The sequence below is a fragment of the Cydia pomonella genome, chromosome 4 (genome assembly GCF_033807575.1).
Source record: "Cydia pomonella isolate Wapato2018A chromosome 4, ilCydPomo1, whole genome shotgun sequence".
Taxonomy (NCBI): domain Eukaryota; kingdom Metazoa; phylum Arthropoda; class Insecta; order Lepidoptera; family Tortricidae; genus Cydia; species Cydia pomonella.
Window position 1 is genome coordinate 22,384,767 of NC_084706.1, and position 24,510 is coordinate 22,409,276.

At 38.8% G+C, this 24,510-nt stretch overlaps 4 protein-coding genes across 5 annotated transcripts; 2 read left to right on the plus strand and 2 right to left on the minus strand.

The window, feature by feature from the left end:
* Positions 1 to 36: 36 nt before the first annotated feature.
* LOC133517262 (phosphatidylinositol N-acetylglucosaminyltransferase subunit A) lies at positions 37 to 2,393 on the plus strand. Its single transcript, XM_061850490.1, has 2 exons — positions 37 to 250; positions 351 to 2,393. The coding sequence occupies exons 1-2, from the start codon at positions 245 to 247 to the stop codon at positions 1,656 to 1,658; spliced, it is 1,314 nt and encodes a 437-aa protein (XP_061706474.1). The 5' UTR covers positions 37 to 244; the 3' UTR covers positions 1,659 to 2,393.
* LOC133517265 (clathrin light chain) lies at positions 1,819 to 9,386 on the minus strand. 2 transcript variants are annotated; one of them, XM_061850493.1, is made up of 6 exons: positions 9,135 to 9,386; positions 8,707 to 8,847; positions 8,164 to 8,275; positions 7,668 to 7,679; positions 3,634 to 3,822; positions 1,819 to 1,952 (listed from the first exon to the last, which is right to left on the minus strand). In XM_061850493.1, the coding sequence occupies exons 1-6, from the start codon at positions 9,298 to 9,300 to the stop codon at positions 1,946 to 1,948; spliced, it is 627 nt and encodes a 208-aa protein (XP_061706477.1). In that variant the 5' UTR covers positions 9,301 to 9,386; the 3' UTR covers positions 1,819 to 1,945. The 2 variants fall into 2 exon arrangements, with proteins under 2 accessions (XP_061706477.1, XP_061706478.1); XM_061850494.1 differs by lacking the exon at positions 7,668 to 7,679.
* A 229-nt stretch (positions 9,387 to 9,615) lies between these two features.
* Positions 9,616 to 11,177, plus strand: LOC133517264 (large ribosomal subunit protein mL64). The gene is made up of 3 exons (XM_061850492.1): positions 9,616 to 10,032; positions 10,201 to 10,436; positions 10,926 to 11,177. Exons 1-3 carry the CDS (start codon positions 9,726 to 9,728, stop codon positions 11,127 to 11,129), a joined length of 747 nt encoding a protein of 248 aa, XP_061706476.1. The 5' UTR covers positions 9,616 to 9,725; the 3' UTR covers positions 11,130 to 11,177.
* A 2,685-nt stretch (positions 11,178 to 13,862) lies between these two features.
* LOC133517255 (protein Cep78 homolog) lies at positions 13,863 to 22,700 on the minus strand. Its single transcript, XM_061850481.1, has 12 exons — positions 22,335 to 22,700; positions 21,599 to 21,786; positions 21,100 to 21,276; positions 20,497 to 20,668; positions 19,830 to 20,005; positions 18,988 to 19,058; positions 18,772 to 18,864; positions 17,725 to 17,870; positions 16,620 to 16,764; positions 15,881 to 16,082; positions 15,507 to 15,614; positions 13,863 to 14,163 (listed from the first exon to the last, which is right to left on the minus strand). Exons 1-12 carry the CDS (start codon positions 22,570 to 22,572, stop codon positions 13,915 to 13,917), a joined length of 1,965 nt encoding a protein of 654 aa, XP_061706465.1. The 5' UTR covers positions 22,573 to 22,700; the 3' UTR covers positions 13,863 to 13,914.
* Positions 22,701 to 24,510: the final 1,810 nt, after the last annotated feature.

The window sequence follows — 24,510 nt, forward strand, 5'->3', positions numbered from 1 at the left end:
GACGTCCATGGATTCCGTGAGTATACAATCGGTTTGATCTTTTCTTTTTAAACGCCATAACTGCTTTATTTACGTCACACCATTGACCATTGTCAAAATTGCTCTCAAATTCCAAACTTCATCAAGTTCATTAACTTGATGGAAGTGATAAAGGATAAAACTGATTTACTATAATAATATTTGAATTAAAAATATAATGACAATGCGTAGTATGTTATCGAGATAACGAATTAATAACATTAACATGAAAGTAAGGGTCAAACAAACATCTTTACGTATTATCAAGGCCAAAAATTGTTTCAAAATGATAGTACCTATTGATAACAATTTTAATACATTTTTATTTTCAGGAAATAATGAGGAAAAGGAAGCGTCGTAAACGGCACGTAATTTGTATGGCGTCAGACTTTTTCTTCCCCAACACTGGTGGCGTCGAGGAACACATATTCAATTTGTCTCAGTGCTTGATCAAAGAGGGCCACAAAGTTATAGTAATTACTCATTCCTATGGAGAGCGCACCGGCGTTCGCTACATGACCGGAGGACTTAAGGTTTACTACTTGCCTGTAAAGGTTATGTATGCCCAGTGCATACTTCCAACCATGATTTGCAATCTAGCCCTCATCCGTTACATTCTCATCAGGGAAAGAATTGAAATAGTTCATGGACACTCTGCTTTTAGTGTTATGGGTCATGAGGTATCTATTATAGGAAAATTGTTAGGATTGAAAACAGTATTTACAGATCACAGTCTGTTTGGCTTTGCTGATACATCTGCAGTATTAACTAATAAGTATTTGCAAATGTGTTTGTGTGAGTGTGACCATTGTATTTGCGTTTCACACACAGGAAAGGAAAACACAGTGCTAAGAGCTAAAGTTAAAGCCCACAAAGTGTCAGTTATTCCTAATGCGGTAGATACATATAACTTTACCCCGGACCCAAGCAAAAGGGATCCAAATATGATAACCATAGTCATAGTGTCAAGGATGGTGTACAGAAAAGGTGTGGATTTGATGGCAGCAGTTATAGCAGAAATGTGTCCCAGGTATCCTAAACTTAGATTTATTATTGGAGGTGATGGGCCTAAGATGTGGTTGCTGCAAGAAGTCAGGGAAAGAAAAGGTTTTCAAGACTGTGTCACATTACTGGGAAGCTTAAAACATTCTCAAGTGAGAAATGTACTTGTGAAAGGGGACATTTTCTTGAACACCTCTTTGACTGAGGCATACTGCATGGCTATTGTAGAAGCTGCATCATGTGGGCTCAAAGTGGTCTCCACTAAAGTTGGAGGTATTCCAGAAGTATTACCAAATAACATGATCTATCTCACCGAACCTAATGTTGCCAGCCTTGTTGAGGGCATAGAACTGGCTATGACTGACATAAGCAATGGTCAAGTTATTTGCCCTTTTGAGTGCAATAAGATGGTTAGAAACATGTACAATTGGATGGATATCACTAGGAGAACAGAGATAGTTTATGACAAAATATTACAGAACAGAAATAAGCCATTAGGAGAACAACTGAAGAGCTATCTCTCTTGTGGTGTGTGGCCATTCCTGTTGGTTATAAGTCTCATGTATATATTACTTCAGTTAATTGAAAGGGTACATAAGAGAAAGCACATAGATATAGCTAGGGATTTAAAATTGTAGACAATTATAAATAGTTAAAAACCAATTTTTTGGAATGATTTATTTATAATACTCAAAGTAGTGGAAATTAATTATGATGACCCACTACCTAATAGTGGACACATTTGATAATTAAGTATAAAATAATAATTTCAATAAATAACAGTTGGACAAATAGCACTTTCGAACAATGATTGTTATTTATTTATAACATGGTGCATCCATTAACATTATCTATATTTATATAATTTTAGGTTATTCAACCAGAGACTGATTACAGTAAAGTATTAGGCTAGCTCACTGTTGATTCAGGCCCTGAAAAAAAATATCAGAAAATGAAAAGGCAATCAAATGCTTAATACCTCTCGCATTTAATGATGGTTGTCACTATAACAGTTCATATATGGATAAATTAATGTCCTGAATTTAATTTATTTAAAAATGTAACATTAGAGTAATAAAGACAGGTAAAAACATATTTCTTCAATAGTTTTATTATATAAGTCCAACCAAAAGAGATGTGAAGGAACTGTCATAGTGATACCCATCATTCAATGCGAGATGTAGAACCCTGTACCAATAGTATTGGAATGTAAGTCATATACAATTACAAAGGGTTAAAGGAAACTAGGGCTGCACCAAACTGTACATGAAAGATGTTTATATTACTGTTTAATATCATTCAAAGGGTGTATTTATTGCTTTAAGTATTTATTTTAAGGTGTATGTTGGCAGAATAAAATAATATTTTATGAATTGTATTTTTTCCTTACTTTCTTTGCAGACAAGTTTTAAGGAATACGCAGCTTAATGTGTTCACTACCAGCGACCCGCTAGGAAGGGTCTTTGTTCATAATCGCTTTTCGCTACATACGGTTTTTCACATGTTAAACGTACTACAAACGACAGACAGATTATGAGAAACAATAATTAGCTAATTGAGGCTTGCAGCGTGTTTAAGAATAAGTGGTTTATAATTTAATAACACTTGTTGACTGCATACAACTATACAGTAATCTTCAAGAATCAAGACTATTTTTTTTAATAGTAATCATACAAATAGGGAAAAATCGAACTCATTACACCACTTATCTGGGTTATAAAATCAAGGTTAATAGTACATTACTACAGAGGCCGGGAAGTAAGGGGTTGCCGGCCGAGTACATCTGGTTATGGATAGTTATGAGGCCAGGAACTCCTTTTCACGTTGAGGTATGTATACCTAGTGATTTTTTCAAACATGCAATGAAATAAAAAAATGCGGTGAGTAAGGTTGCCAGAGCTCAATGAGGGGGGGCGGGTTTAGGGTCGGCAACGCGCATGTAACTCCTCTGGAGTTGCAGGCGTACATAGGCTACGGAGGCTGCTTACCATCAGGCGGGCCGTATGCTTGTTTGCCACCGACGTAGTATAAAAAAAAAAACTGATGACATTGGTTCATGTCCTAATTGATAGGGCGTGGGGTAGGTATTAAAGGGAAACGAAAATTAGATTTATAGGCTGTATCTTCTAATTCTGACCCTTGCGTCACGCAAAAAAAAAATTGTTCCCCTTTAATACCCATACGTAATAAAAAATAAAAAAGCGTATTGGTAGAATGTCATAACTTCATAACAAACAAAAGGTTATAGTTTTTTAAATGGTTGAATGCCATGATGCTGTGTCATAAATACATATACGTGAAATGGAAATTAAATAAGATCAACTTCCCGCCCTGGGCCTGCAATTTTGCATCAAATTTCATTAAAGACCTCTCGTCTAGCCGCGCCCGAAACGTGATATTTCCCAGCCTAATATCAATAGGTATTTCATTGCATGTTTGAGAAAATACTTTTTCTCCAATATGCTCGGAAATGTTCACCTTATTGTAGCAAAAATAGTACGGGAAGTTCTCTTCGCGTACTCCGCTTCGCGTCGTCCGACAAAATCGAAACTCATCCACGAATTGCCCTTTCCCGGCCTCTGCACTAATATACTATTAGCGTCATGTCCTTACACTTTGGCAGCTCGGGGCGGGTGCTTGGGGCGCACGCCGGCCTGCTTGAGCTGCAGCACGAGCCCGCGCAGGCGCGCCACGTCGCGGCCGCGGCGCGGGCCGAAGTCGCACAGCTCCGCCACGCGCGCCCACTCGCCGCCCTCCTCCACGCCGCTCTCCGACCCCTTCGCCAGCGCGCGCTCCGCGTTCCTGCGACACATTCATCGCTTAGCTTTACTCTCGCGGCTGTGTAGGCCAGCTGCCCACATATAATGTAGTAAATGTCAGGTGCCAGCTTTACGTGACCTGCTGCTGTCCCTGATGTATATCTCCCACAAGTCCCACAACTATAAAATTGTTACAAACAGTGCTGGGACTTCTCGGTACAGGTACCTACAGTCAAGTTCACAAACATCCCAAAAATCCGTTCCAAAGTATATTTATACGCCTCTAAGACACTGACAAAAAAGTCGTGTATATTTTTGGAGCATCGGCTTGTAAAGATGTTTGTGAACTCGACCATACTGTGCAAGAGTTTGGGTCCTAGTCCTCACGTTTATGGTCTTCAGACGATGCTTAGATGGTATTTATTCAAATCTTTCTCACAAGGTTTTTTCATTGCCTACAGAGCATTTAGTAAATATAATTATCAAATGATATTTTGTATATAAGTTCCAAGTTACATTAGTATGCCAGCCAGGGTGAGATGAGAACCCACAACCTCAGGTTTGGAAGCTGTCTGCCTCAGCACTGGATTATAGGGACTTACTACTCGCCTACGAATGATGTATTAAAATATTTATTAAAATGATATTCAACCAATGAAGGATTTTCATAGTAAACCCCTATTCAAAGACATTTTTTGCAAAAGTCATAAATGCAGATAATAATAAATTCCGCCAGGAAACTAGAGCGTTCGGGCGTTCTCGGCTCCGTTCGGCTCGGCATTGCTCCGAGCAATTATTAGGGTTCAACAACTTGACGTTCCTTTGCGTACACAAACACAGATAAGATAATTACACGAATTTCGACAACCCTAAATAGCCGAAAGGGATGGTTCCATACATTAGAAAGAGACAACATGATTCGGCCCTGAATCGCTGTCAAACTTCGGTTTTGTAGGAAGTTTCCTTTCTGTGCGGTTGTACTATTATTTATTCTGTGATTTCTGTGGCGCGGCTACTCCGTCAGCCTTGGCACCCTACGGACGGCACACAGCTGGCTGGGGCCAATTTTTAGGGTTCCGTAGCCAAATGGCAAAAAACGGAACCCTTATAGATTCGTCATGTCCGTCTGTCTGTCCGATTATGTCACAGCCACTTTTTTCCGAAACTATACGAGCTATACTGTTCAAACTTGGTAAGTAGATGTATTCTATGAACCGCATTAAGATTTTTACACAAAAATAGAAAAAAAACAATAAATTTTGGGGGTTCCCCATACTTAGATCTGAAACTCAAAAAATCTTTTTTCATCAAACCCATACGTGTGGGGTAGGGATGTTACGGAGGTTCGGCTTCGGCTCCGATATACCGAAACTTTCGGCTGAATTCGCACCTCCGGCTTCGGCTTCGGTTTCGTCTAATTTGAAGCGAACACCTCCGGCTCCGGCTTCGGTTTCGTCTAATTTTAAGCGGAGGTTTTAACGGAGCCGAAAGTCAGCAGCCGCGGCGCGCGGCGTGTGCCTACGTGCCTAGGAGTACAAACAGGTTTTGACTTGTCTCCCCGGGAATCACCCCACCTGTTTTACGACGATTGTTTACTCATTCGTTTATTGTTTTGGTTCACGGCCTGCAGTGTGTTTTTTCAAAGTGTTAGTGTTAGTTAGTGTGACAGTGACTGTAACATTCGACGATGAAGCGGATGAAGGCTAAAGTAAGTCCCATATGGAACTACTTTATTGAAGTAGACGCAAACACTGCAAAGTGTAAAATATGCGAGAAAACATACTCAAGAAAGGGCGGAACGACTACTCCATTAAAAAGTCATTTAAAATCGGTTCACGAAGATGAGTACGAAGAGTTTTCGAGATTAGACAATTTAAAGAATACCGTACAGTCTTCGACCGCCTCGACGTCGACGCCTTTACAACAGGCCAAAAAACAACTTACACTAAAGGATTCTTTAACGAAGAACCAAAAATGGTGTACGTCGAATCCAAAATCCCAGGAAATTGATAAATTAATTGCAGAAATGATTGGATTGCAAGACCTTCCTTTTAATTTTGTCGAGGGAATTGGATTTAAGAGGCTGATGCAATACATCGCACCAAATTACCTATTAAGGGGCAGGCAGTTTTTTACCACATATCTTTGTGAGGACTTGTACCCAAAACTTGCAGAAAAAATCAGTAAATTGCTAAAAATGTTTCACAAAATATCATTTACTACTGATATATGGAGTGAACCAAGTGCGAATGTGTCGCTGTTGAGTTTGACCGCGCACGGAATAGATGAAGATTTTAAACGAATAAAAGTAATTTTAAAATGTCAGACATTCGACGGCCGACATACAGGAGATTTGATCCAAGATAAATTTAATGAAATGCTACTGGAATGGGGTATAATTTATGACAAAATTCATTGCTTTATCCGTGATGCCGGGTCCAATATGGTAAGAGCAATGCGACTAGCCAACATACCTGACATCAATTGTAATGTGCATCAATTACAAATATGTGTGCGTAACGTAATATGTTAGAATCAGACGAAGATGTCAAGAACTTAATAGCAAAATGTAAAAGAATTTGCACTCACTTCAATCACTCTCAAATTGCACAAAGTGAACTGCAAAAAATACAACAAGAACAACTCAACCAACAACCTTTATGCTTGTTGCAGGAGTGTGCTACACGGTAAGAAGTTTTCGCTTTTGGGTTCGGTTTCGGATTCGGTTTCGGTTTCGTTTTTGGGTTCGCTTTCGGTTTCGGATTCGCTTTCGGTTTCGTTAAAACAAATTTAAAAACTCCGGTTTCGGCTTCGGTTCCGATAAAACCACCTCCGTAACATCCCTAGTGTGGGGTATATATATATGCTGGGCTATGGATAGGTCTTCAAAAATGATATTTAGGTTTCTAATATAATTTTTTTCTAAACTGAATAGTTTGCGCGAGAGACACTTCCAAAGTGAAAAAATGTGTGCCCCCCCCCCCCCCCCTGTAACTTCTAAAATAACAGAATGAAAAATCTAAAAAAAATATATGATATACATTACCATGCAAACTTCCACCGAAAATTGGTTTGAACGAGATCTAGTAAATAGTTTTTTTTAATACGTCATAAATGGTACGGAACCCTTCATGGGCGAGTCCGACTCGCACTTGGCCGCTTTTTATTTATAGCTTTTTTTTTCAGTTACTTACTTTTAAGCAGTTTATTTTGAAGGTAAATCATGGAATAAATTTAAGCTTATAAAATGAGGGATCAAATCTGTATCAACTTTAACTATATCACAGTATTAATTTGTGCAAATGTCCAAGTAAAGTACTGAATAAGCCACTTGCCACTTATCTGATGAATAAAGTTTTGGTTAGCATTTCACAATCTCAATCACAAATAAGCTTAACTGGTAGATAAAATGCTAAGTTTTATCTGGCAGTTAAATTACTTGTTAATTAGCTATCTAATACTTTACTCAGACATTGTGAAACAGGCCCTAAACTCAGTGTGTTTCCATTTCTGATTTAAAATTATTAACAAGTACCTGACACTATTTATTATTAGAGTACAACTGGATAAGTATTTTGCATGACATGAAACCAAATATGGCACCAATTAATTAGTAGTGAAGTGATTCGCATGATACCCTCAGTTATTTTCATGGTACAATTATGATCACAAATATTACTTTACCAGACCATCCTGATCATAAAAAAACATTTGACTTGCTGTTGTCCAACACCAGTAAAAACAAATGGAAAACATTACAGAAGAGAAAGAAACAGATTCTGCCATACATGTGTATGGTTGTTCACCTTATTGGAAAAATGTATGGACAAATAAGTCCCAACAACACCTTTTGTTAGTGTAGTTGTGGCTTAAATATACAATACTTACTTAGCAGACTCCCTGACAGCATTGGAAAGAAAATAGACAAATATTAGAACTGGATTAAGACATGCCGGGTTGCCAGGTCACAACCATTCTATTAACTACAAGTATATGTGGGAATATTTTACTAGACAACTCAGCACTTGGTCTAACTTAAATATAATCGATAAAGAATCAAAAAATATCTAAAGATTTGAGAAGAAGTCATATAATATGGACTTTAGACATAATAGTCTACAATAATGACTGGGATGAATTCCTGAGTGATACTAAATCTGAGAAGTGTAAACATTCAACGGTCCTACAAAACAGAGGACCTACCGTGAATAATGATAGTCAACATTTCTTTATCTGCATCTATCACTGCAATGTGCAAGTAATAGAGAGGCAGATAGTTAAAATTTTTACTTTCGTTTTTCATGGTAGGCCCACTGATACAAGACTAGAGTATATCTAGAATGAATAAGTAACACAATAAATTGAAATGTATTTAAGTAGGTACCTGTTAGCTGCCTTGGTCTTGGCAATCTGCTCATCATGAGTCTTGTACCAGTCCTCTAGCTCTTTCTTTGCTATCTTAAGCATCTCCTCTTTTTTTCTTTCTTCTTCAGCATCTGTAAACAAAATGTTTGCCATGGTAACTATTTTTTATTTATTTATCTAAGTAATTAAAAATATAAATAAATTGAACTAGCATCTGCCCATGACATCTAGATAGAATTAGTACTTGCATAGTAAACTCCCCCATTTCATCCCGTTTTCATAAATTAACCCTTTACCACATACAAAGCCATATATGGCGGATATGATATTCAACTCTATTATTGACAGCTATTAACGTTCGAATTTCAACAAATATTTTTTATTACATGCAGTAAGGGGTTAAATACTACTGTACCTCCCTTTCCAGTCCAGGACATAATTATCATCATACCAAATAAATGTCATCCTAAACAATTCTGCGGTTTAAGTGTGAAGAGGTAACATTATTATATATATTATGACTAATTTTCTTGTAATTAGTCAGTTGAAAGTTCAAGCTGACCTTTCTCTTCCAGTCTGAGCTTCTGTTCCTCACGCCACAGCCTTATCTTCTCTGGTTCCTCACGCTCCTGTCTGAACACTGATGGCGCAGGCTCCTCCTCCAGCATGCCATTTGCTTCTAGTGTGGCTGTACTTGGTATTTCTTGAATGAGATACAGTTTTTTGTTAAAAAATTGTCTAAGCTGTATTTGCTTAATACATTCAACTCATCTATTGTTGCCTTGTCTGTTGGTGGAGTGCAGGTCGTAATATAATGTTTTAGAAATTCATGCAAAACATTTAGGTGAAACACAATAATAAATGAAAATAAGGTAGGATACGTGTACAGAAAAATGCAATGATAAAGATACTTCATTAGTAAATATTTAGCACATAAGTATGAATAGCTACTTATAACTATAAGTCCAAAATTATTAAGAAAATACGTACGGACAAAATCATCACCCAATTCACTGGAAGCTGCGGGTACAACAGGGGGCGGAGCACTGGTTTCCAGTTCATCCTCTAACCCCGCAAGTTGATCTTGTTCGCGAGCCAGAAACTCTGCCGCAGGATCTACTTCAGGCTGGACAAAACTGTCACCAAAATCATCCATATTGAATTAAAATACTAATTGGAATAAATTCAACGGAGTGCACAAAAATGTCGATTACTAATACAACTATAGACAAGATAGAAATATATGAAAATGACATCGACGTTTTGACTAAAATTAGGCTGTATGCAATATTGGCTCTTATTTCCTTCGAAGTAAAGGTTTGTACTCGGTATAAAAATAAAGCTATTGCTTTTACGTATGGCATTATTAATAGTTAAGGGGTAGTCATCTCAATAAAAAAAGAGGGTTATGTGGCATGCGTCTAATAAGACACGTAATGAATGAGCGACTTTATAGGATTCAAAATACTCCTTAGTCTATGGATATGGATATATTTGACAGCTAAATAACCTCATCTCCGAGGGATATTATTTTGTTGTTTAGTGTATACAAAATAGTATTTATCTCTGAAACTGTACAAAATGAATTTGTGCTTAAGAACAAAATTAGCCAGGCCTAATTTCATAAGTACCCTATTCCGTTTCTCCACAACAGCACCGGAAGTTATAGAACAGAATGAGCAAGTTCTCATCGACGATGCCGATGATGTGCAGGCTCGGGAAGCGGAGATTGAGAAGAAAAGGAACGTGTCCCGGTTGACTCCGGCGCATTACAATATAATGAACGATCGGCGGCCTTACGAAAAGCCCTACACCTCTACTCATCTCACTGTTAAGTACAACCGAAAACTGTATGGAAAATATGGTATTGCAAGCGGCGTAAATCCAAGTAAGACTTCTATTTTTCACAATTTTCTGGCAGCTTATTTTGTAATGTATCAAATCCATCGCATGTGTTTTGCTATATGGTTTTCTCATTAATATTATTTCTGCAATTAAATTATCTCAAATAAGTGTACAACTTTTTTCACTTCATTTTATAATTTAATATATTTAGGTATATGCTGGCCTACGAGTAAGGAAATAAAAGAAAGACAAGAATTTGAAGCTGTTGCTTTCCCATTTACTATAAAAGAGATGATGGAGACTGCAGCACAGAAAAGAATAGAAGAGAGATTACAAATTGAAAAGAGAGAGAATGAGATAGCAGCCAAAATGGAAAAGCTGGCTCAGTGGAAGAAGGATTTGAAAAATAAGACAGCTAAGAAAATTGCAGAAGCTGAAGCGGCTAAGGTGAGATATGATTATGGTGAAATTTTGTTTAAAATAATTTGTTAATAGTCCTTTTGTTTAGGCTTCAGCAAGCTAATAGTTTATTATGGTATTATTTGGTATTTCGAATTGTGCTCATAATTATAAGTACTGTAAACATCGAAAGCTAGAAATAACAATAAATAAAAACAACTGGAATAATAATTGTACCCACCTGACATGTTATACATGTAAGTTAGCTATAAATAGTTCTAAACATGAAAAATTGTATTGACATGTAAAACTATGTTTTATAAAGGAATAAATGAATGAATGAATGGAGCAACACTTAATTATCATTATCATACAGAGATATGTGTAACATTGATAAAAGTGAAATAAATATGCTACTCACATTAAATACCAATTTTTAAAATGAAAACACAGCCAAAGCTTTTTGTTACATACTTTAGGAAATTTCCACAGAGTTACACACATTATAACCAACACTACATAACATTTGTTTTACAGGCCAAGAAAGAGCGCTTAGTAGAAGAAGTCAGAAGGCATTTCGGTTTCAAGTTGGACCCCCGCGATGAGCGCTTCCAGGAGATGCTAGCAAAGAGGGAAAAAGAACAGAAGAAGGCAGAGAGGCTCGCCAAGAAGGAGGCCAAGGAGCAGATGATGATTGCCAAGCTGCAGCAAACCAATGCTAAGATTACAGATACTAAGTAGATCATTTCATTGCTTTTTAGATTATTAAATTATGATAGTTACAATGTATATTGTTTTTTCTTAAAATGGTTGGTCAAAATATTTTACAGATGGCACCAGCAAAGGTTTTACCTATCAATCCTATGAATCATATTGTCTTCAATTACTGCGATAGTTATTCGTGAAATAAAACTACATATAAAAACAGATTATATTGCGTATAATGAATACCAATATAATCCGTGTTTATAGTTGAAATCCTATATATTTTGATTTGGAAATTTATGGCTTAGAGGGCGATTTTTGAATTTAAAGCACTCGATTTCGTCATTTGAAAACCTGGAAAATCCCAAATTGATATTTTTGAAACTGATATTGGGAATCTAGTGGTATTGACCACTCATTTGAGTCAGACCAAGATAAGTTTGTAGCGATATTGGCTACCCAGACAGTGCAAGTGTTATTTTAAACATCAAACTTCTATGAAATTATGATGTTTTTGCCCTATCTGGGCTATCAAAATCGCTGCTAACTTATCTTGGTCTGACTCTAGTATAATTTAAATGCCAAGTAGTGGATATATTAAAGCGCTACACGAAATCGAGCACTCGAAACTCAATAATCGGCCCTCTAACTCAAATCTCAATGAACGCTGGCGCCAGTGGCGCCATCTATAAAAACCTTTGATAGTCACCAACCTCATTGGTAAAGGTAAATTAATATGTAGCACTATGAACTTCCCTATTCCGGCTTGCTACGGAACCCTAAAAATGGAATGTTAGCCTCATTGAATACATGTTTAAAGGTATGGACGGTAGAGAAAGGACGACAATCTCTTATGGCAGAACTGTTGCCAAAGTGACCAGCTTTCAGCTTATGGAAGGTAGAGGCATGCCTCTACCTTCTATATTTCAGCTTTACATTATTATTTACTAGTACTACTATTGTTCCTAATCTCTCCGGTGGCGCTAGGTAGGCTCTTGAACTTACATGAACTATAGAGGTATAATAATATTGAAATGAAATGAGGGCCACAAATAACCCGACCAAATGACGTAGGTTGTTTTTGGTATGTTGTCAGGAATGTTAAAATGTGTTTTTAATTTTGTCGCACTGCGTATGTTGTCCCTCAAGGGGCTTGCGCATAGCACATCTATATAAAATACTAGGTCTATGACATCGGGCCAATATAGCAAGTAGGTAGGTATGCAGACATTAAAAGTACTTACTAACACTACATTATCCTATACCTACATTTTATTCATGAGAAAATAGTAAGGTCTGGCGGCTCTGGGATCATAGTCTACATTGAGTCATAACGAATTGTGACCTCACAAAATGCGTTCTCAATTATGAGAACGCATAACTTTATTGACAAATCGTGTTGATTTGACTGGTTAGTAGGGCTCAGGACCGTTTCGTTCAAAATCCTATTTCGTCACCTTAACTGGACATTATTGTCATATATCGTCGCTTTCCTATTTTGTCCACATTCCTATATGGTCCATAGTGCTAATTCGTCCACATTCCTATGTGGATCACAGTGCTGGCATTGGTATAGGTCAAAATGATAGGCCAACAAAACATTTCAGTTGAAAAAAGCGGCCAAGTGCGAGTCGAACTCGCCCATGAAGGGTTCCGTACCATTTATGACGTATAAAAAAAAACTACTTACTAGATCTCGTTCAAACCAATTTTCGGTGGAAGTTTGCATGGTAATGTATATAATATATTTTTTTTAGTTTTATCATTCTGTTATTTTCGAAGTTACAGGAGGGGGGGGGGGGGGGGGGGCACACATTTTATCACTTTGGAAGTGTCTCTCGCGCAAACTATTCAGTTTAGAAAAAAAATGATATTAGATACCTCAATATTATTTTTGAAGATCTATCCATAGATACCCCATACGCATGGGTTTGATGTTTTTTTTTTTTTAAATTTTATGACGTAATAAAAAAAACTACTTACTAGATCTCGCTCAAACCAATTTTCGGTGGAAGTTTGCATGGTAAATCATATATATTTTTTTAGTTTTATCATTCTCTTCTTTGAGAAGTTACGGGGGGGGGCACATTTTACCACTTTGGAAGTGTCTCTCGCGCAAACTATTCAGTTTAGAAAAAAATGATATCAGAAACCACAATATCATTTTTGAAGACCTATCCATAGATAGGTACCCCACACGTATGGGTTTGATGAAAAAAAAAATTGAGTTTCAGTTGTAAGTATGGGGAACCCCCAAAATTTATTGTTTTTTTTTTTCTATTTTTGTGTAAAAACCTTAATGCGGTTCATATATTAAAAGAAATGAAATGAAAGGATTTATTTCGGACAAAAACATCCATATTATGTTAGTAATGACTTACGTGTGTTAGTAGAAAGTAAAGTATAATAATTTATAATATATACATCTACTTACCAAGTTTGAACAGTATAGTTCTTATAGTTTCGGAAAAATGTGGTTGTGACAGAAACGGACAGACAGACGGACATGACGAATCTATAAGGGTTCCGTTTTTTGCCATTTGCTACGGAACCCTCAAAACCACACCAATTTTCTTATTTATAAAGACAATGGATCAATAAAAAAAGTTGACCAGTATGTAGTCAAAATAAATGTAGACGATCTGGGAATCACCATAGTATTGGCATGGCATTGTGGACGATGTAAAAAGGCGACGAAATAGGATTGTGAACGAAGCGGTCCTGAATCGTTACTAGCTGCTAGCTATCCCTATTCACAACAAACACCACTTGCAAAATAATAATTTACTGCTCACAAAATTTTTATAAAAACACTACAAAATCACGAACTGTCATCCGAGGAAGAGTATAGCGCGTCGCGCGGGTTGAGGGCGCGCGGCGGGGACACGGACGCGTCGCGCGGCGAGGGGCGCGAGGGGCGCGCGCGGCGCGGGCTCGGCGCGCGGCGCGGGCTCGGCGCGCGGCGCGGGCTCGGCGCGAGCGCGCGGCCGTGGTGAGATGACACTAATGTGTCCGACGAATCTGACACTAGGCTGCCACTGCTTCGCGAATGCCGCGATATTGTACTGCCCTGTGTAAATTATCGTGTTAGAGATAAACTATTTTTATACAATGCGCGCCCCTAGAGCGTCCACGTCCAAGACCACATCATCTACCGCACTAATCTTATTTATCATACTAATCTACTACATGCCGAATATTTACCACTTTAGCCTTTATAGCCTGCCTACTTTTTAACTCTCGACGAAAAAAAAGAGGGATGTGATATATATATATTTCACCCCTTTTGTCCGGGTCTGCCTAAAACGTAGTCTGACTAATTCGCGTTATGCCTAGACCAACCGAGAAATAGTCGCACTAAGACTTAGGCCTAATGAGTTTTTGTCCAAATGCGAATATGGCACAAGAAGACTTAGGCCTCTTGCATTATTGTCCAAAAGCGAATCTGGCACAGTGAGACATATACTTATGTATTACGTTTTTATCCAAAAGCTCCTATAATAGATTTTTTCTAATTGTTTATTTTCCAAAAACATTTCCTCTTAAACGTAACTATTTGCCCTTCGGGCATCTGAAGCTACCTAACGAACCTAACCTATCTATTGACTAATTGTGACTACCCTGAAAACATTACAGTTTGGGGGAAAAACGACTACGAATTTCTGCTACTCACTGATAATTACGCGTATCGCGAAATGGACAAACAGCTACTTAGGCTTACTGCGTTTGGGACATATTGCGAAATAGGTAATATAAGTAGTAGGTCAATAGCGATTTAGACGAATAGCGAATTTCAAATGAAGTTTTGTCATAATGCGAATTAGTCAGACTACGTTTTAGGCAGACTCGGACAAAAGGCTATTTCACCACACCAGCTGGTCAATCAAGAGAGATTGTTCAAAAACTGATGAAAAATTTGGCACAGTAATCTGATGCAAATTTTGAGTTGTTTCCTCCTGTTGGTCGATTAAATTGAGTTTTAAATGATGATTTAGAATGATAAATATTTAATAACATCATTTGGATTAGTTTTGGCTTGATTTTGTTTGATATAAGTATTACAGTTAGTATTTTCCTCGCGTTGGTGTGGTGAAAAACGTTGTTTCACTCGGTAGCAAAATTTGTTTAATTCTCATGCCTTGAAACCCTCACAACGCTCAAGATTCCATTTTTCAAACCCCTGGCTACGCTCGCGCGCGTGGTTCAATTTTGGGATCTTTCGCTTGCTCGGGAGTCAATATTAGCACGAGCGATTAAACAACAACTTCGCCCCCTTGTAAAACAATATAACTACTTATTTTTGATTCCACCCACGGAACCGTAGTTGCCGTTCACCGTGGCCTGACAAAAAATAATTGACGAAATCTGTACCTAGCTCGTGGACTATGAAAATAAGTGAAATGCGCGACTTACTTTTTTACTCTTGATAGAGGAATTCATTTCTTGCAGTTCGTCTAAATACTGTCCTTCGTTGTGAATATTCTTCGTGTCTCCCATTTGTTTTTCGATCATCTCCGGCTTCTAAAACAAGTTTACGCAAACTTTTAGCTTCCAATAGAGCTGTCTGATCACATCAAGTGGTGTGGATCAATCGCCAATTCGGCTGCCGACGCAAGAATACCTATTTTTGACGCTAGTATTCCCGTTTGGGAACCTTTTTTTTTTTAATTTAGAGCGCTCCCTCAGAGGTCCATCAAGCTGGCGACGCCTTTGCTTGTCATCTAGCCTATATCTTTCGTCCATGGCCATGGCTTCAAAATCCCTTTTTAGGTACTATTGGTACTAACCGTTACCATCTGCATGGTCTCCCGTATGTGCTGTATGTGCCCGAGCAGATGCGCAGACTTGGTAATCTTCTCCACCTTCACCAGCTCAGTCATCTTCACGTGCGTGCTCTGCGCCTTCTTGGGGACGATGCTGGCTCTGTCTTGTTCCTCGTCAGATTCCGGTATTTCGGCGATTCGTTCTTTCGGCTCGTGTTCACAGTTGCTGGATGAATATTAGTTTTTAGTGCGGGTCTGGTAAACCTTTAAAATGTTAGCTTACTCTGAAGAGTCTGAAGCTGCTAGTGCTACCCTACTTCAGTTGGCAACGAGGAGGAGGCTTCCGACCACTGCAACCTTGGTAGTTTCCGTCCGTGTAGGTGATTTGGCAACCAAAATTTTATTGAGCGCCCACCAAAGTCGAGATGACCTTAGACCATCGCAAGCTTGTTGCCAGCTGTGTATGTATAGTTTTTTTCACATAATCTCAAAACATATTTAACAGCTGTCATCATACCCAAGCTATGTAAATATACTATTGGTAGGCGCTTGAGGCAAAGATGAATTTAACCTTGCCCAAATGCAATTATCGACTTGCCTATATCAAGTAAAGCTTTATCTTGGATATTTTTGTTCTAGGGTGATTGCTATGATTATTAACCCCACCTAATCAAAGAGTTAAAGTACATGTTCAAATATTTTTCAGTTATCTACCAACCAGAACCACCAATTGTTGAACACCAAGATAGTAAGTAGGACTCACCCCGCGCACTGGTTGTTCTTGATGAAGGCATAAATGTCCCGGAAGGCCTGCTGGATGTAAGACAGCGTGCTCTGGTCGATCGGCACGGAGCACGACGAGCCAGAGCTGCCCGACCGCGAGCTTGCCTCCAGGGACTGCTCTGAACCTGGAACAACGCAATAATACACTGACACCTGAATTACACCGCTAAGGCAGACTATTATTATTATTGTATTCTAAAGAGCGACTGCGAATCGAGGCTGATCAAGTAGGAGGGTTTAATGAACAAAGAGTATCAAAGAAAAAAGTGAGCGATGCGTCGAGATCTATCAAAAACCAAGAATGACTGACGCAAGAGTAAGATAGCAGAAAAATACTCCTGTATTAGAGATTCAGTTGGCTGTGGGTAGGTAGGTAATTGGGTAAACGCACAGGGTTTTTCTGGCAACAAGTAAAGAAACGGGAGCGTCAAGAGCAGCGACCAGGGCAGTGAGAATCCGATTTGTATGTGGACACTCGCTGCCATGCGTGCATTTGCACGCTTTCGTACTCGGATCATGGCGTGGCAACAGTATTGGCATGATAAGTTGATAATGGCAGTGGTAGGTAATAATTTCTTTTCTTATTTGACGAAACCTGTGGCTGATTACCATCTATGCGGAATAAAAAAAAAAATTGTTTAGACAGTAATGTACAAGTACCATTATCATCACTCACGGTTGGGACTTCCCATGCCTGTGACAGGCAGCCCGCTCTCCCACAGTTATTATCTAGTGTATTTGCACATAATTGAATATTGGTTTAAGACTTTAAAAGGGCACGTAAGGCCAGGAAATTAGAAGGAAACATAAAATATGGCGCGCCGAATAAATCTTGCGATAGCAGTTGTAACCGTCGCGCGGGCTACCTTTTATCTCAATTACTCTGAAAATATAATTCTGTTTCAAATTTTGCTTGTCAGATCCCTCGGCTATATAATATCAGCTGAGCCTCAGCTACTTTATACTACTATGATATGTAGGGTAAATGTTTTGTGATTTTTTATATTGAGCCAACTTTAACTTTTATATAAGAACTACGATTTTGCATGAGCCCCCTCTTAAGTTCGTTAACGATGTGTCAGTACCGGATGATTCCGCGTCTCGCCACCGGCGCAGCTGTTGCTGCTGCAACTGCTTCATTTGCTCCACGAGCTGCGAGTTCAGCTCCTCCAGCTGCTGCCGGTGCGACACCTCCTCTTGGAGCTGCTGCTCTAGTATCTCCGCGTAGTCTCTGTGAGAATAATGAAAGTCTATTAAAGTCTTAATACAGGTCTTAGGAATTACAATACAATAAAATACTCTGTGTGGTAAAAAAGATACTGTTTGAAATGGTCTTTTCACCACACCAACTGGTAACCCTCTTGGTTGTTCAAAAACTAATGAGAAAGTTGCATGTTATCTACATGTGGGGCAAAGTAATCAGATTCAAATTTTTTGTTGTTTTCTTAAAGAAAATTCTGGAAGAATTCACTTTTAAATGATGATTTTGAATGATATTTTTTTTATTAAGTTCATTTGAATTTGATTTGGTTTGATTTCTTTGGTATTTCATAGTTAGTATTTTCCTCGCGTTGGTGTGGTCCGAAATTTTGTGGTTCACCCGAAGACAAAGTTTATTTAACCCTCGTGCCTCGAAACCCTCGCAACGCTAATGATCCCACTTCTCGAACCACTCGCTTCGCTCGTGGTTTAATTTTGGAATCTTTCGCTTGCTTGGGTATTAATATTAGCACGAGTGGTTAAACAACAACTTAAAAAAAACTATTTCATCATACTTAATGAATTGCCGCTCAGAAGCTCAGATATATATTTTTATTATGATCAGAAGTCAAAGAAAAAATGCAGAAACCGCCGAGCATGAAGCGCTGCTCCGTCGGCCGCGGACTGGGGGCATGCGGCCGGCGGCGCGGCGAGCGGAAAATCAAGGTCGTTCATGCATTTGGTCGAGCGCAATGTATGAACAACCAGCGACGCAGAGTCCTTGTAGGTACTTATTCTTCGTCCATAGATGTAGGTACATACCGTACATACCGATCAATGTATGTTAAATATGACTGAAAAGATTTAAAAGGCATTTCCAAAATCCGGCGCTAGACTTAACAGAAGTGGATATAGGTATATCAAGTGCTTACTTTTCCCTCTTATTGACAGTAGTTTTGATGCTGGTATGTTTCATCGGTGCGCTCTTCTGGTTCAGCCCCGTCCGGTCTTTGCTTACTCCATTTCTAGTAAAAAAACTCTCTTTAACATACCTATCGTAAGTAATATTTTAATTCATGCGAGAATGTAGGTATTAAAGAGGTTCGACTAAATATTACTTTTTTATCTTTGTATCTTCAGCAAATTACCTGGAGGCGATTGGTCTGACCAGCCTGATGCCGTCGCCAGAACACATGCTTACACTGCTCAGCCACGAATACTGAAAGTTAAGTTAGTAGTTAAGAAAGTTTAAAAAGAATTTGGTGACTGTGACACAGATTCTGAAAACTTAATGAATCGAACAATGTATAAGAACTCTAATAATTAATGTAGTTGATTACATCCGTATTTTATGTAACGTATAATAGGCCGCTTTTATACTTATAGTGGTACGACACGATTTTATTGCCACGACACAGCAGGGAACAAATATGTATGAGATTTTATGCGGTCGTTTTTCTACTGGTGTGGACGGTAGACGGTAGGTAACGGTAAATAGTGGACGACATTGTCGATGATAGTCTAAAAGCGACTGCATACATTCGGTCTCCTGCTGTGTCGTGACTTGTGACGATTAATCGTGTCGTACCACGAAAAACTATTGCTAGCGCGCTATTGATGAGAAAACACCCGCCCTGCCCTAACTTGGCAGTAAGAATATCGGTGCGATATTAATACCAAATGCGGTAAGGGCCGTAACAGTCAAAAAGAATTGTTTATCGACAAACGAAAAGTCACATAATTTCCTTCACCATTTCCATTTAAGTTCCGATTGGCGTTTTCTAGGACAAGAGACCTGACCAGTCTAGCTAAATATTTAGAATTAGGATCTTCAGGTCCTGTGCTATACGCAAACATTAGATATATTAATATGACCGACTCAGCACGGCCAAGTTAGAGGAGCGAGCGCCTACCAGGAACGAGAATATGCAAGTGTGATAAACAAGAGAGTTTTCAATTGAGTATGGAGGACCTAATAAACATTACTAACCTGTTCCCCAACCCCAGTCTCGTTTTTCCTAAGCGCAGCCCTCACATTTGCCAGCGACTCGCCGCAAATGGAATTATGTCGGAGGTCCAGCACCACCAAGGTCGTGTTGGACTGGAGTGCGAGCAGCGCCGCCGTGGCCGTCGACTCTGACGCCTCGCAATTCTGGAGATCCATGGCTGAAATAGGACACATTTAGGTCTACTGGTCGCTTTTGTATCAGTAAGTGGATAGCGAAGAAACAGATACTTACAACTTGTGGCCAGGAAAGCTACGAACTATGGAACACCAAAGTAGTATCTATCTACTGGCCACTGACGTACTGAATTTTAGATTTATAATTTGTACTAAAACATTTATTTAAGAATTGGGCCGGTTTCGGGTCGGAGCTGTCCGGACGACTGTCTGGGAGGATTAGCATCCTGCATCCATTACTGCCGATGCAGCCGTCAGACTGTGGAACCATGCAAGGGGCAAATGTCCTAACAAATATGTATGAAATTCGGTAAGGATATATTCAGGACCATTTCATTTCAGAACTATCACTCTCAAATTTTTCGATTCTTTGTCAATAACTTTAATAAAGTTATCATCGAAAAACAGAACGTTCTAATGTCCAACCATAAGTATGGCGTCGTTCCACAGTCTGCCTGTCTTACGAAACAAGTACCTTTGATCCACAAGTCGTCGGCCAGCACAGAGAGAAGCGCGGAAGCGCCCGCGTCGCCGAGTGGGTTCCCGCAGAGTGAGATGCGCCGGAGTCCCGCCATCGCGTCTAGCTCCGGCATCCTGTAGCGGAGCGTGTGCACCCAGTTCTCACTGTAGCGGTTGAGCTTTTGGTACTGTGGCCAAATACTCCAGGTTAAACGACTTTGTTTCAAGAACGCGAAATCCTGATACTTATCAAATTAATGAGGTTGCTTTAATTAAATATTAGTTGAAATTGTTGGTTTTACAAAAGGAAAAGGCCCGTTTAACCCTTTTCCAGGCCCCACCAATCTACAAGACTTTCCGAAAAAAAAACAAATATATTCAATTAATCAATTTATAATTAATCCAGCTTTGATGGTTTATTAGAAGACGTCATATTTCCGAAAGTGCAATCTAATTTGAACCTTAAATTGATCTTATGTGGTCGATAAATCGTACTATGCCTGGAAAAGAGTTAATTTTTTCTCATGGTCAGTTCTGACGTCACGACGGTCGGGACGGACAGGGAGTGTCGTAGTATTTTAGAAATTCAGTCGAGGATCAAATGATGTCTAGAACTCACCTTGATTAAGTCAGCAATGTAGGACGCGCCGAGTGGCGTCAACTCACAGCCGGACAAGTCGAGGGTCAGGATGTTGGGAAGACACCGCACCGCCTTGCAGATGGCCAAGCATCCTGCGTCGCCAATCAGGCAGCGTGGCAGCGCCAGATGGCTCAGAGAGTTATTGCTCTGAAGAACCTAGAGTCGAGACAACGAATTTAGGACAAAATATTGTACTGAGACACGAGTGGTTAGTTTGTTCTTCGTTTTAGTTAATTTTTACAGTGACGGATTATGTAGATTACGCACATTACAATAGATTAGAGCGAAAAACCTCATCATGCAAGGGACATTTATTACAGTACCTACCAAAATAGCGGTGGATTAAACGTGTGAGATATCGTTAATATTAAATTCTGTGTTTTAATATTAGAAATATTGGCATAAGTTAGTACTTTACCGAAAAAACCATAAAAGGTAAATCACGTTTCAGGTAAAAAACGTTTTCATCCTGTCGTACCTCACTTATCGGATTCAAGTAGGGTATCCTCAAGGGCAGCCCCTCCAGGACCAAGGTGTTCAGAAGCGTGGTGTCGGCTAGGAGCTGCGCTACTGCTTCCACCAGGTTGGACAGCATGAATTTCGTGAGGATCACCGATCGCTTGTTCACGGTCTTCGCGAGGCGCTCGCAGTCTATTTGCTCTAGAACTGAATAATTAAGGACATTCTGTCAAACTAATGTCGGGCACTAAAAATCTCCAAGCGGCTTTTGATAATACTGTAAGAATACGAAACACTTTTAGCCATTTTAAGCGCTTTGAACTTGACGGCATCATTCCTGGCCAAGTAGAGGGTAGGCACATCAGTCGTTCGACGCTATATAGATTATGACATCTATCTTTTTAAACACTTTCTGCCACTTTTTTTGCGAAGAGAGGAACATGGTACCTAAACTTGTACCGTTTTCTGTCACCCTTAGTAAAAATTGTCCTGCAGAAAGTAGGACACTTTCTACAGAAGGTGACCCCTTATTATTCGCTTTATTCGTTAGTTGTCTGTAACACGTCTCCTGTCTTAGTATCGCTTTCCGGGTTAAGCTTTGACCTTCCAATTTCTGACGATGTTTTTCTTCAGCGTACAGCCTACTCCTACTAGGTACTCAAAAATATTAAACGATATTGCGTGCACAAGTTCCATGAAACGAATGGTAAATAAGAAACTAAATACTTACTTACATTAGCAAAATAAAAACTCACCAGTTTTTACTTGCTGCCTGCATCGTATAGCGACCGAGTGTAAACTTAGGTCGCAGCTCAGGGCGTTCAATATTGGCGGCCACTCCGGGTATTTGATCCTGTCCACGCAAAAGTCAAGGACTTTTCCATTGGCCGAAGGGATCAAGTTATTAAGAGGAGTCAAGTTTTGTAACTTGCAACATTTCACGTAAGTCTGATGGAAAATTCGGCTGTTCTTAGTATCACCCTTGCCGACCATCTCACAAAAATAATACAATAAAAAAAGCGCGTACAAAAATTGTCGCTTTTAATGAATTGATGATTTTATGTTAATTCGTTTTGTTAAATATTACTCAAAAAGCTCCCATGTCAAGGCAGTTTAAACTTGGAATGTGACAGGTTTACTTTATCGTTTGTACACTTCGTCTAAAAAGGTCCAGTAACCAAAAAGGTCATGTACTGTACAGCGAGCTGTTTACATCATGCTGGACATAAGTAGATAATTTAGATAAATAATATTATTGTTTCTGGCGGGATGGTAACAAAACAATTTACGATTTTTTAAAGTTGAATAGGCCTCCGAGTGCGGAATCGTTAAATATTCATATCTTTTGGTTTTTTGATGAAGTTTAAAATAATCAATTGAGAAGGGGACCTACCGCGAAAACCGAAATTTCTAAATTGCGGGGATCTTTCTCTTTTACTTTCACTAATAAGTAATTAGAGTGACGGAGCAAAATAGGGACCGTGCGCGTTGGAGGGTCTGCCATCTTGTGGCCTGAATCGGAACCATAAACATGCACATGTACACGTCACGTGTTTACTTGTGCATAGTAGGTTCTGCCATCTTGTGGGCTACATCGGAACAAAAAACATCACATTTAAGCCTCGCGCCAAAAATCTGACGGCTCCTGTACTGCATCCTACAGTTCATGCACGCTCCCTATTGGCCCTACCAGAAATATATGATCATTGTCAAGAGGGCGCTGTTATTCTCATGTATAGGGCGACAGTTTCGTTTAGTATGAAAAATTTAGTTCCAATGAAATTCCGCAATATGGCGCGTGATCATTTATATTACTGGTCAGAGTGGTCAGGCTTTAGGTACCTAATTAGAATTAGGTATTTTAATTTCTGTTACTTCTTTGTTTAGAAAGATAGAAAATAAAAATAGAAATAATTTATTCGTAAGCACAAACACAGCAGAGGAAATTATAGGGTGGCACCAAAAGATGACCGGCCCCCAAAAGATGAACATTTGACCTTAAAATCCTATACTTAATTAAATCGTGAATTATTTTACGCACCTGGGGGTATTTTTTCCTAACGCGGCAATACTTTGCCAAGGCTGACATCTAAACTCCCAGACAATTGTGCTGTGCGTGTGGCTGAGAGCGGTCGTCAAATGCGCGGTCCACATCAAAATCGCCATTTGTATGGAGATCTTAATAAGATTAGCGCTTCAAAGTATAAGCTTATAATTGCGTATAAAATTGAATTATGCATTTTCTTACATGATTTTACACAGAAAAGATTCTAAACTAATTCCTCTAATGTTTTCGTTATCAAGTATTGCATATTTTATCTTATTTTATTAAAATATTTGCGGTTCGAGTTATGGTTCCAATATTGTATGCCAATAGATGAACGGCGGTCAACTTTTGGGCAAGGGCTTGTTTTTTCAAATGCTTGTATAAAATATAATAGAAAAGGTGGATGCATCATTTATATTTTAAATTGATAGCTGGCTAGGCCTTGATTTTTTGACCAAAAGATAAACAAAGCTTTCTTTTATTTAACCCAGTTATTTCAAGGTTTATTTTAGTATGGGCTGTTCAACTAAAAATCTTATCCCTAAAAGATGAACTATGATAATTGACTAGTTCATTTTTTGGGCTCAATTCCAATACATGAATTTCGCATTAATTTTGATAGTTCATTTCTTCAATACCGTGTTCAAAACTTGTACCAAGTAATGTGTTCGTTCATGTTTTGGGTAACATTTTCAACACTGAACAAGTTTAATTGTAAAAATAATGAATTTTATATCCTTAATCGGTAGCTTAGTTACTTTTTTACATCATTTACAAATACAAATTTAAAAAGTTTTGAAGTTAATTTATTAAGGCGTTTTAATTTATTTGAGGATCATATTTTCTTCTTCGAGCAAAATTCCACCTAGGACATTGGCATGGTA